The 13,739-nt window shown below is 35.4% G+C and overlaps 1 protein-coding gene and 1 pseudogene across 1 annotated transcript; both read left to right on the top strand.

Moving 5' to 3' along the window:
- Positions 1-2,730: 2,730 nt before the first annotated feature.
- Positions 2,731-4,413, top strand: LOC141600634 (uncharacterized). The gene is made up of 6 exons (XM_074420878.1): positions 2,731-2,922; positions 3,001-3,268; positions 3,359-3,446; positions 3,910-4,027; positions 4,119-4,294; positions 4,395-4,413. Exons 1-6 carry the CDS (start codon positions 2,731-2,733, stop codon positions 4,411-4,413), a joined length of 861 nt encoding a protein of 286 aa, XP_074276979.1.
- A 622-nt stretch (positions 4,414-5,035) lies between these two features.
- Positions 5,036-13,739, top strand: part of LOC141600632 (uncharacterized) — a 28,469-nt pseudogene continuing 19,765 nt past the window's right edge.

The following is a 13,739-nucleotide window of genomic DNA, read 5'->3' as shown; positions in this document are numbered from 1 at the left end:
GAAAAATTCAAATCAACACCGAAATACGACATTTCCTAATTAAAACCAACACAAATTACTACATCTTTCGAGTACTACTTAACATCATAGATCCTCTACACATTAAGCTCAAATTAACAACACAATCGTAATCGCATCCACTACAACACAAAATATCAAACAAAAATCACAAATTTACAGAAGCTAAAACCTTAGATTATCTAGCACAAAAACCAAAAATTATGAAAATAAGCAAAAATGAAAACAAAATTAAACCTGAACAGCACTATGAAAGAGTCCACCTACGCCAATACCATCTTTGAAGAACTTATTAATGTTGGAAATGGTGTTGTTCGTCTTTTCGGATCCACTGTTCGTCACATCATAGATATGTAGTACAACATCCGTCATCTCTTTTCCCCAAATTCTAGGGTTTATATTTTGTGGAAGATCACAAAAACCCTAAATCATAAATTTTTTTGTTTGTTTTCCGACACTTATTCTCTCTCTATGAATGTCGGTTTCGGAGAAGAGAAGAGAAAAGTGACGGAGACGAAGACGAAGACGAGATGAAGAGAGAGAAAGTGAAGAGTGTGGAGTCAGTGGAGTAATGATGGAGTATGTGTATGAGGCGAATTGTGTTTGTTAGATTTGGTTTTGTACGGGACACGTGGAACCATCTGGTGCGTCATTAGTTTTTAGATCCAACGGTTTAGAAAGGGTTTAGCTGCCTCATCCTAAGGAGGGTGCCTCACATGATTCAATCTATATATATATATATATATATATATATATATATATATATATATATATATATATATATATATATATATATATATATATATATATATATACAAGAACTCTCCTATAGGACCGTCCTATAGCATAGGACGGGCCCAAGAAAAGAGATTAGCCCAACAAAGAATATATTTTTTTTGTTTTGAGAAAAAGAACAATTCATTAATAGAACGTCATACGACACTTACAAAGAATAACTATAATCGAAAACAAATATAATGGAAACCAAAGAAAAATAATTTTCTTATAAACTAGGGATCTCAAAACAGCATCTGACAATTCGGCTCGTCCTATTATCGCTATCTTCATGTAGCTTTTGAGGGGATCCTTCGTTTGATTTATGAGATAAAATTTACCTCTGACTGTTTCCCAAGATCGTTGACAAATCACTTTTACCCTTTGAAAGAACACGACAAAGAATATATTATTAATAAAACTGAAATTAGAAAAACGAAAACTCCATTACTCCATTGTCTTTCCAATCCACACTCTCTACTCCAACTGCAACTCCTCCGCCTGTGCAACCGCGTCTTCGCCAACGACAACTACTCCACCGTCTCTTCATCGCCACCTCGATCTCTGTCGGCCACCAGTAGCTGGTATCAGATTTGATCTTATATTTTTCAGTTTTAAATACGTAAATTCGTATTTTGTAACCACTGAAGATTTTAAATTGAGAACTTTGAATGTTGAATTAGAAAACATGGGTTTCAATACTCTTTACTGTGATTCAATTGCCCCATGAATTTTATTTAATATCAATCAATCAATCATCAATCAATCTATATATTAATCTCCTAAGTGACCCGCTGACATGGCAGCATATCAAGCAACCAAAAATGACGTGTCACCTTATAGTTAAACTAAAGTCAGATCTCATGCAATTTTAATAAAGTCAGATCTATGCAATTCCGTTTTTCCTAATATGCTGACCAAAAAACATTTAAACATAATCAAATCTTTTGTTTAATCACAAGAAATCTTTCTTAATATTCTAACCAAAAACTCAAATTCCATCCAAATAATTTATTTCCTAATATGCTTACTCAAAAAAACGTCCAACATAAAATCTTTTTCATACAACAACAAAAATTCCTAATTTGCTAACCAAAAAATCTTTCAATTATGCTGACCAAAAAAAATATAAATATAAACATAATCAAATCAAATCTTTTGTTTAATCACAATAAATCTTTCCTAATATTCTAACCAAATACTCAAATTCCATCCAAATTATTAATTTCCTAATATGCTAACCCAAAAAAACGTCCAGCATAAAATCTTTTTTCATACAACAAAAATTCCTAATTTGCTAACCAAAAAATCTTTCAATTATACTGACCAAAAAAAATATAAACATAAACATAATCAAATCAAATCTTTTGTTTAATCAGAAGAAATCTTCTCTAATATGCTAACCAAATACTCAAATTCCATCCAAATCCAAATTATTTATTTCCTAACATGCTAACCCAAATAACGTCCTACATACATAAAATCTTTTTCATACACCAAAAAAATTCCTAATTTGCTAACCAAAACATCTTTCAATTACAACGTTATTTAAAACAAAACATACACAAAAAAAATCCTAAATTGCTAACCAAGATATCGACCAATTATAATCCTTTTGCATTTGATATTATTCTGCAATATAAATAAGGAAACAAATTATTAGTATAGTATGAGTATGAGTATGAGAATATAAACAAGGGAACAAAATTTGTAAAAAAAAAAAAATCATAATAATAACTGAAAAAATACGGAATTTATAGATATGTTATAGATATAATTCTATGATTGTATATTCATTATATTCTATTATTTATATTTATATTCTATTATCTTCGCCAAATTATTTATACGGATTATGTATATAAATACACACCAACACACAGTTCATTACTACATACTACCGAACAAAGCATACAAATCTAATATCTAAGCTTCAAAATGGCCCAAAAAAACACCCTCACCACATCCATGACCTCAAAGACTACCCCTGTGACATCCACAATCAGTCAACTGAAGCCAAATGTGAGACACCAAACATTGCTTGCTAGAGTCGTCCGCAAATGGTATCGGCCTGAATTTCTTATCCCGAACCAGCATGCAACTATTGAAATTCTTTTACTGGACATTGAGGTAATTTGTTTGCTTAATTTTTTCTTGATTGATATGTTGATAATGGGTGATTATTTTGATCTCTAAATTATTGTACAGAAAAATATCATTCAAGCAACGGTGCGAAAACTATTAGTAGACCGATTTGACCCAAGAGTAGTGGAAGGTGTTGCATATAAAATAACTGGATTTAAAGTGGCTGAAAACAATGGATCAGAAGTTGCAACCCCTCAACCATTTCGTCTGTACTTTGAAATTGGCACCTTAGTTTTACAATCACCGAACTCTCCAATCCCTAGGTATGGATTTTCATTCCAGGAATTCGGTGATATAATTGCCAATGACTCTCTAGATAAGCATTTCATAGGTACGTATTATTACTCATCCATACGACATATGTAAGACTCATACGACAATTAGAATTAAAAAATGTAACTGACAATTACTTTCAATGAAGATGTTGTTGGCCAGTTTGTTGGAGTTGGAGAACTCAAGAAAACTACAGGGGGCCATCCAATTAAGACGGTCAAACTCGAGAATATTGAGTATTTGCTTATATTTTTCTTAATTTCTTTCATATTTATTAAACATAATGCATACACCTAAGATGTCTAACCTAATTATAATTGTAGGAAGGAACAAATAACATGCTCACTCTGGGGAAAATATATTACTGAAATAGATGAGTTTATGAAAACTCAAACAACATCAACTGGCCCAACATTCATGGTCATATAGTGTGCACAACGGATTATTTTCCAAGGTCAGAAAACTTTTAGTATCCATAAACCAACATACTTTATCTTAAAGCGCGCTAATTTCTATGATAATTCAAATATAGGAGTGCGCATTCAAACCTCAAGATATGCGGCTAAGATTTATATAAACCCAGACATCCCCGAAGTCGATGCTCTCAGAAAAAAGTAAAATATTATTAACTCAATTTTTATCCTTTTAACTTATTTAATAATTTAGTGTGTATCCATCAACTTATTTAACGTACTACAGGTTGAATGAGGGTAATGACCCAGTGTCATCCTGCATAACTCAGATCACTAATGAGCATACCGACATTCTCTCCACTGATAATATACTTAGCATCAAGGAAATCAAGTATTGCCAAAGGGTATATATTTTACATACGATTTGACTTTTATCGATATCATATAAATGTATCACCGAATTTACTCTTATTTTGTTAAAACACAAACAAACAGGCTGGTGATTATGTGACACTTGCAAGCATTGATGACTTAGAATCGAGCATTGGATGGTACTATGATTCATGCAAGTTATGCAGAACGAAGGTTGAACTTCATCAGGATAACCTTTGGCATTGCAAAAAGAAGCAGTGTGATGGTTTTACAAAAGGGTTGAAAACTAAAGTACCGAGGTAAATATGTATATATATATCTAATTTTTAAAATATAGTTTTTTGCTGAATTTGTTTAAGAGTGTAAGCAAATATGTGTTAATTTGCTATATTTCATCAGACTCATCTTAACTGCTTAGACAAAATAAGATACACCACTTCAGGAATGACAAGGCAGAAACTAAACAATGAAATACCTGGCATGAACTCCCACAATACCAGACAGCATGACAAGCGGAGCATTTCTTCAGACTACCCGACACAAAACAAACATCACATCTCGACACACTCGACGAGTTGTTTGGCACTGTCACATAAGGCTCTTGCCTTATAAACACCTCGCCTGCAGCGTAAATGCTGCAATATCAGAAACTTCCACCAAGTAAAACAATTGCAATGAAGGCCCACAGCACCACACTATTACCCATTTTCACTCATTCATACAAATATAAAACCGATAATCACCCTTTCAGCAAATCATGTTTCATGTTTTCAACTAAATCAAATTCCATTCTCTCTTCCGACTAATTAATACTCCGTCTATCCCAAAATAATCTTCCTACTTTCCTTTTTTAAGTCCTAAAAACCGATAAATATGTATATATATATAGAGAGAGAGAGAGAGAGTATATATATATATATATATATATATATATATATATATATATATATATATATATATATATATATATATATATATATATATATATAATTTTTAAAATATAGTTTCTTGAATGAATTTGTTTAAGAGTGTAAGCAAATATGGATCCACCTTCATCTGAGCATAGTCAAAAGAAAAGAAAAGACATTGAAAGAGAAACCAATCAAGGTAATCATGATATCAATATTCATATCAAATTCGATATAATATCAATATGTTTTAGTTATCTATGAGTACTATCATGTTACTATGTTTGTTTAATATGACTTACACAGGTGCAAGAAACATACGTCGTTCTGCCACACATATGGCAGACACAGCTAATCATAGACAGAGTAGCCATAATAAAAATCAAAATTATGTCAACTCGAGAGGTAAAAGACTATATTATCTATGTAATTTGCATGAAAATTAATGTTTATATGAATTTAAAATAATGTATCACCATCATATGCCGTCTTCATACAAATAATTTACGAAAGATAGGTGCATATGACATTTGCTATTAAGTAACCATGTTCGTGGGTAATAATATAACTACCGAACAGATTTGTCATCAACATATCCAAATCAACAACTCGCTTCCAACTTGGACACACACCTCAATAGTAGATCTAAAAGTACAAGTAAAGGAAAAACTCTTATGTCTGGAAACGCTCAAGGTATTTACCAAAATCTAACTTCTATATTAATGTAGACAAAGAACTTTAACCTAAATCTCTATTAATTCGATTGTGTTTGTTTTTCCATATTCTATCCTGTGCTTATGACGACATACCCAGCTTCAGGAAACAGGCGCCACATTGCCACACCTCTAGTAGACATAAGCAATCTCAATCTCAGAAGCAGTAATCAATTCCCTAATTATGGTAACACAAGAGGTGAAAGAATATAATTCATCTACGTCCTATAGAATTATCTTAAGATCATCATAGTGTTTACCTCACTATCATCATTTATGTTTTACCTTCCCATATTGTGTGCTTAGATATTATTTAAGTGACTAACAAAATTCATATGATGTGTTTAAGTAACCAATAAGCAGAGAAGTCACATCCACAATTTCCAACTCAATAAATTGTATCCAACATGAACTCGCAGCGCAATGATAAGTCTAAGAGTAAAAACAAAGGAAAAGCTCTCATGTCTGAAAATAATCAAGGTATTCGTGAATAATCTCACTTCTTTACTATTATGATCAAATACTTTCAACTACATTTTTGAATTACCGTATATTCAACATTCACTCTCTTATATACCCAATTTTACACGTAGAACATGTTGGACAATCAGTATTAGAGCTAAACAAATACAATGAGATGGAAAGACCAGACAGCTACGTTCCGCTTAATATTCCACTTACGGACCACAATCATGGTAATTATATACATCCTAACGTGAAATTCTGTTAAACTGTGATTACAATTATATACATCCAACCTTTTTGAAAATATGTATTTACTGAGATTATTCATGTTTATGTTTGCAACTTGCAAGCATGTTTTTTATGCTCAAATATATCAAGAAGGAAGAGAAAACTGATCCTTTCAAATAAGAGATCGACAAATGCAAGAGATTCACATCAATTACAGAGTTATCCTTTAACATGTCCATTCCACAGAAGTACTTACGATATAACGGGTCCCTTACATGTGGATTTTAACGGTAAGATCCACTTTTCGTTATAGTTAATAGTTAATGACTAATATGATTGTTTATGTCATTGACATTATTTACCATTCTTACTGGTGTGCTTAGGAGTATTCAATATTGATACACTAACACGCAAACTTAACGCGAACAATGCAAGAAAAAGGAGAAGTTATATCTTATCTGAAAAGAGATCTGGAAATCCCCGATCTGGTCTCGATGAACTTTCTACTTCACCCACGCCTTTGAGCTGCATTAGCACAGGTACAGTAAAAAAAATAAGTTCCCAAAATTGCATATTATGTTATTATCAAAATATCATATTAACGATTGTATCATTTATAATGCAGACGTATACAATTTGAGTAGCAAAATGCATTGCTCAGGAAACATAAACATGAACATGTTTGCAAACAGTACTCCAACATTCGCAAGTCATTCCGCTTAGACCTAACTTCTCTAAATATAATTCAGTTTTAGTTCTACAATTAATTTTTTTTTTTTTTTTTTTTGCATTGGAACCATTAACATATAATTATTTATGAAGTCAAACTACGTCAGAGTAAAAAAAAAAAAACTTAACAGAGTAACTATAAAAATGATTATAATCGAGTCAGCTAACTACTCTAAATAATATATAGTTTCCTACCTCTTATAGGTTATAACACACAAAGTGTTATCAGTAATTTCAAGAAGCCAACAATGCAAAGCACAGAGGTTATTCAATCACTGATACGAAATCTTAGTTCGTCCTACGAAGAACAGGTGAACAGAACACACAACAATGATGCACAAGATACTGTCAACAATTTTGAGCAACCAACTTTACAAAGCATATATATCATTCCATCAACTATAGAAGATATATACGATGATTCGTTGTACGACACAGACAACGATAATGATGGTACAGTCGACGAAGGTATTTAGCTTAATTTAAACTGTGAACAAATATACATTGAGTTTAACATTAAGTTATATTGCCAACTCTGCTTATTTCCATTCCCCTTCACAGCTCTACTCCAAGGTTATTGGGATATCGGAGACCCAGATTTTGAGTGTAAAAAGTGCTATGCACAAATTTGGTATGAAGAGAGAACACCCAAGAGTACCAAACCTAAACAACCTTTGTTCTCAATGTGTTGTAGTGGTGGTAAGGTACAACTACCTTTATTGAAAAAACCACCTCAATTACTCCACGACCTACTAAGTTCTGTACATCCACAAAGCAATCATTTTTTTTAGAACATTAGAGCATATAATTCAATGTTCTCCTTCACATCAATGGGTGGCAAAATCGATCATTCGGTAAACCGAGGTCGAGGTCCATACACTTTCAGGATGGGTGGTCAGAATGTTCACCTGATTGGCAGTTTGTTACCAACAAATGGGTCCCGTCCAAAATTTTGTCAACTATACATATATGATACTGAGGAAGAAGTCAACAATATAAAGGACGCTGCAAGGTTAGCCAGATACATCTTATATTCTTTGAGCTAGCGTGAATTTAATCAGTACTCTTTCTAATTTAAATTGTATGAATTGTTTCATAAGCCTATTATTGTATTTTAAATTTTGTAGTTCAGGGGGTGATCCTCAAAGGTTTGATGACGAGCTCATCAATTCTCTAAAATCAATGATCGATGAAAAGAACACGTTGGCATTAAATTTCAGGATGGCTAGAGATAGAATTAGTTCGGGTGTTGGTGGTGACATAAAGATGAAGCTCATTTCCAAGCGAACGACTGACGGTAGAACTTATAATCTCCCAACGGCTTCTGAGGTTTCAGCTCTTATTGTTGGAGATATTGAGAACACTATTGATAAGAGAGACATTATAATTGAGCGTCAAAGTGGCAGATTACAACGTATATCAGAACTGCATCCTAAGTACCTAGCGTTACAATATCCATTACTTTTTCCATATGGGGAAGATGGGTTTCGACTTGGTATCTCACATAGTGATGAGTCGATTGCCTCATCTAGCAAGTCAGCTAAACCACATAATGGCCTAACATTGCGTGAGTGGTTTGTATTTCGTCTACAAGATAGGCCAATTGATAAGGAGGCCCCAACCATATTGCTTTCCCGACGACTATTCCAGCAATTTTTAGTCGACGGTTATTTAATTATTGAAGGGCAACGATTAGCATATTTTCGATTTAATCAGCCAAAACTTCTATCAGAGAATTATAATAACCTTGCTAACGCAGCAGCTAGAGGCGAAACAGAAGCTGGGAGTCGCATTATTCTTCCGTCCACATTTCTAGGGTGTCGGGGGTACATGAGGGAAACGTATCAGGATACTATGTGTATCTGCAAGTGGTGTGGCTACCCTGACCTCTTTATTACTTTCACATGCAATCCAAAGTGGCCATAAATAACTAGGTTTCACTACTACAAATCCAGGCAACTACAACGCCCCTTTAACAACGATTATTCACGAAAATCACAATAGACGTTGTAGAATGTATGGCGCGAATTTTACTAAAATCAATTACAACGGGTATGGTTATAAAACCGTTGTTATTAGTTTTAACAACGGGTCACACATGCACAACCGTTGTTAATAATTTGGCGCAAAATTGGCGCAAAGTTAGTGAAAAGTAATCACAACGGTTATTTTTGAAACCCGTTGTTAAACCTTATTTAACAACGGGTGTTTTTTACAACCGTTGTTAAAACTTATTTCACAACGGTTGTTGTTTAATAACCGTTGTCAATACCTTCAATACTATAAACCACACAAACAGAAGTCTGCTGCAGCCACAAAACACAACCCTTAATACACAAACACAAACACAAACACATCAGACAAACAAACACAAAACACATACACACTCTCTTTCTCTCTTTCTCTATTTCTCTCTTTCTCATCGTCGCTTTATCTTCTCGCCGTCACTGTGATTTCATCGTCTATTACGTTCGTATTTATCGTAAAATCTCGCCGTCATTATTAGTTTCATCGTCATTATTTTCTTTTTCTATTTATTTCTTTTGCATGTATGTGTTTTTATCGACCATTATGTTATTTGTTTAAGTATTGTTCGCATAATTAGTTACTAAAACAATGAAGAAGCAAGATGAAGAAGTAAGATAAACATAATTAATATATATATATATATTTATAAATACATAAATTAAAAAAAAAAATTACATATGTAAAAATGCAATTCTTATATTTTCATGGAGGATCTTAGTGTGCTCTATCGTATCCGTCCTCTCCTCCTTGGCTATTTGGAGGTTCCGTTCAGCAGATTGCTATATCGTCATATAGCCGCAAATCGTTCCGCTCCCGTCAAGCCATTTTCTTTGGCGTGCTTCAGTGCGGATCGAGCTTCCGCAAGGTAGCTCCTGAAACTTTCCTCAATATGGAGGAACCGGCGGATGAAGTTGTTGTTGTTCTCGATCATGGTAAGAGTCTTTAGGATGAAATCATTCATTTTCTTAGAGTTTTTGAGTTTGATTTGAAAGATTAAGTAGAGTTTGTTTTAACAGTTAGAGTTTGGAGATGAATATATGAGATAATGGAAATGTTAGTTGAGATATGCAATGTATTTATACTAAGCAATGTGTGGGTTGAGTTAATTGCTTTTTAATTAATATATATGTTAGGAAGTTGTGCCATAATAATCATCATCATATCTCTCAATAATGCTGCTTCAAATCCTATTACTAACCCTTCTCATTCCATATTATCCGTTCATATGTACAGTGATGTCAGTAATAATGCATGCATCGGAATTCTAACAGGCCGTAATTATGCATGCATCTAGTAATATTTAATTTAATTTTTTATTATTTTTTAAGAACAAACAACAACGGTTATTGAGAAACAACCCGTTGTCTTTAGTTATAACAACGGTTTTGTATATTACAACCCGTTGTTATAACTTTCCCCCCAAAATTGAGTCACACTTTCCACAACGGGTTTTTATACATAAAACCGTTGTTAATATTTTTTTACAACGGTTTTGTTAAGTAAACCAACCGTTGTTAAAACCTTCTACAACGGACGCTTTAACAACGTCCGCTTTTTTATATAACAACGGTTTTTGACCGTTGTTATAGCCTGTATCTGTAGTAGTGTTTGTTAAAAAAAGAGGAATTAGGCCTGAGGATAGACCCGATATTCTATGTCGAGTTTTCAAGATCAAGCTAGATGAGCTTATGAAAGACTTGAAAGAGCGACACATATTTGGACGCACAAGGGGAGGTAATATGCCAAAAACTTTTTTTTATTACCAACTATTTGTAATTATGCATTATAGTAATATTATATTACCGAAACTTATTACTTTTTGCTCCGTTCAATTTGCAGCAGTCTACACTATTGAATTCCAAAAACGAGGTCTACCTCACGCTCATATATTACTTTTTTTACACCGCGACGACAAGTTCCATCAAGCTGAGGAAGTTGACAAAATTATATGTGCTGAACTGCCGGATCCAAAGGATGATCCAGCTCTTTATAATACAGTGTCGGAGTACATGATGCATGGTCCATGTGGGTTGGAATATCCTAATTCGCCATGTAATGTTGGATCCATATGCTCTAAAAACTTTCCAAAGGACTTTTGTGAAAGAACAACTTCTGATCGTGATGGGTATCCTATCTATAGGAGGAGAGACACCGGTGTTTCAGTCGTTAAAAAGGGACACAAGCTTGACAATAGATATGTCGTCCCATACAATGCGAAGCTGCTTTTAAAGTACCGAGCCCACATCAACATGGAGTGGTGCAACCAATCAAATTCCATCAAGTACTTATTCAAATACATCAACAAGGGATATGATCGCGTCACAGTCCACACATCCTACCAGCGTTTTAATGAACAGAATCCTGGCGTAGTTGATGAAATTCAGCAGTATATGGATTGTCGTTATGTGTCGGCATGCGAGTCTGTATGGAGATTATATGGGTTCGTAATACATTTTAGAACTCCACCCGTCCAACGACTGATGTTCCACCTGCCAGGTGAGCAACCGGTAGTATTCAATGATGACGACCCAATAGACGACGTCATCAACAGACCCAAGGTACAAAAGAGTCAGTTTCTTGAATGGATGAAGTGCAATGACAAATTTAAAGAAGCAAAGGATTTATTGTATAGTGAGTTCCCCACGAAGTTTGTGTGGAACAAAAATACTAAAAAGTGGACTCAAAGAGAGCGTGGGTTTTGTATTGTCAGAATACATCATATCTCTCCATCTTGCGGGGAACTTTATTATATGAGAATTCTTTTGAATTATGTCAAGGGACCTAAAACCTACGAGGACATACGGACTTTCAATGATTTTGTACATCCTACTTTTAAAGAAGCGTGCTACGCTCGAGGGCTTCTAGGTGATGATAAAGAATATGTTGAAGCAATAAAAGAAGCGAGTTACTGGGTTCTGGGTTTTATCTCAGAAAGTTGTTTGTCATATTATTGACGTCCAACAGTTTTGTTCCGGGTGTAATTCCAGAGCAGTTATTTGTCACCACCCGTGCTTGTAGAATGACGTCTTTGGTTGAATCTCCCTTTCGGTCTCCTGAAACAACGAACAAACTGAGGGCTCGGCTTTGGACCGAGCGTACTCACTCCGACGCCCAAGTCAGTGAACTTAAAGAGATAAGTTATGTGTTACTTGGCTAAGCATATATTGTAGAGAGATAAGGAAGATATTACCAGATGAATAGTGATTCTTAGGTTAAATTGTGGATCCTTTCCTCAATGAGGGTTGAGGAGTATTTATAGACTTTCACCTTTTGTCACGTAGTGGCCAAGTGGCTAGCAGGCGGAAAGACCGTTCTACCCTCGGCCGATGGACCCATGGCAGGCCGGCCGAGGGGTCTTGGATATGAGTACGCGGATATGTGCCCCGGCTGGCTGGTTGCCTGACCGGGACCCAGGTGATAGGCCGACGTAGCTGAGTCGGCTAGGCTGTCCAAGGTGTTGACTTGCTGTGGATATCTTTGACCTTGCTCAATATGTTGACTCGGTCAGCGGGTGCAGAATATGCCCCATCAATTTGCCCCCAGCGTAGTCTATGCCGTGGTATGGGCTCCGATGTGTGTTGAGCGTATATTCTGCGCAAGTAAAAAAATTCTTTCTCGACTTCTTCTACCTCGGCTTGGTTCTGCTTAGGCCGTACCATATCCCCCCTCCACATGGATGTGTAAAGGGCATCCGATGTGGAAAAGAAAGTGACGCTGGCCGAGACCAGGGTTGAGAGTGCCGGTTGTTTTTGATTGCCCCTGGCCGGTGCTACCTAGCTTGGTTGATCATGTGGCCGGCGGAGAACAGATACTTGGGAATTTGTTGTGGAAGACGAATAGGCAAAGAGATATGAAGGGGCGTGTTGAAGACGCTTTGTAATACTCCGTATTTATATGTCTTGGGGTACTCTATCGAGTAGCCCTTACTCTGTCGAGTAAGGGCAAGTCGCGAAATAAAATAGTTTCTGACCTGTTGGGTACTCGATCGAGTAGCTGGGGCACTCGATCGAGTAGGGGGGTACTCGATCGAGTAGCCTTGGGTACTCGATCGAGTGTCCGGTTTTACGGGGGTTTTTCTCGGGTTTTGTTAATTATGCGATTTAGGTATTTAAGTATCGTCGTCATTGTTTTAAATCACTTTTACAAAACCTAAAACCTGTTTAAGAGAGAAAGCAACAAGTTCATCTTCCTAATCGCATTCTTAGCAATCCCCGGAGTTCAGACGGTCAGTTCTTGTCGTTGTGTATATCGTTGGATTCCTTGCGTCGAGGGTAAGATCTATGTACCCTTTTTATTGTTTTTCCCTTGATTTGGTTAAACCCTAATTTAGGGATTGGGGGTTTTTATGTGTAGTATGTGATGTGTAGCCTTTATGTGTTATATGATAGGAGGAGGGTTCGTAGAAGAGGCTTTTTGATACAGCTGTTGATACCGTCTGACTGTTGTGCTTTCCAGGTCGGATTTCCTACTCAGTATTAGTCCCATAATGGGATGATTGTTGATGTGTTGAGATTGATTGTTTAATATCGTAATTGTGTTGTGACGGTGGTTGATTGTGATTATTGATTAATATCGTAATTGTGTTGTGACGGTTGTGATTGTGATTGTTGTCTCTGGTTCTCGAGATGCGTTCTCGGCTGAGTGGAGTCACTTGCGGGAGTGGCTTCACGCCC

This window comes from Silene latifolia, chromosome 9 (assembly GCF_048544455.1).
Source record: "Silene latifolia isolate original U9 population chromosome 9, ASM4854445v1, whole genome shotgun sequence".
Lineage (NCBI taxonomy): Eukaryota > Viridiplantae > Streptophyta > Magnoliopsida > Caryophyllales > Caryophyllaceae > Silene > Silene latifolia.
This window is presented reverse-complemented; position numbering and strand designations above follow the sequence as displayed.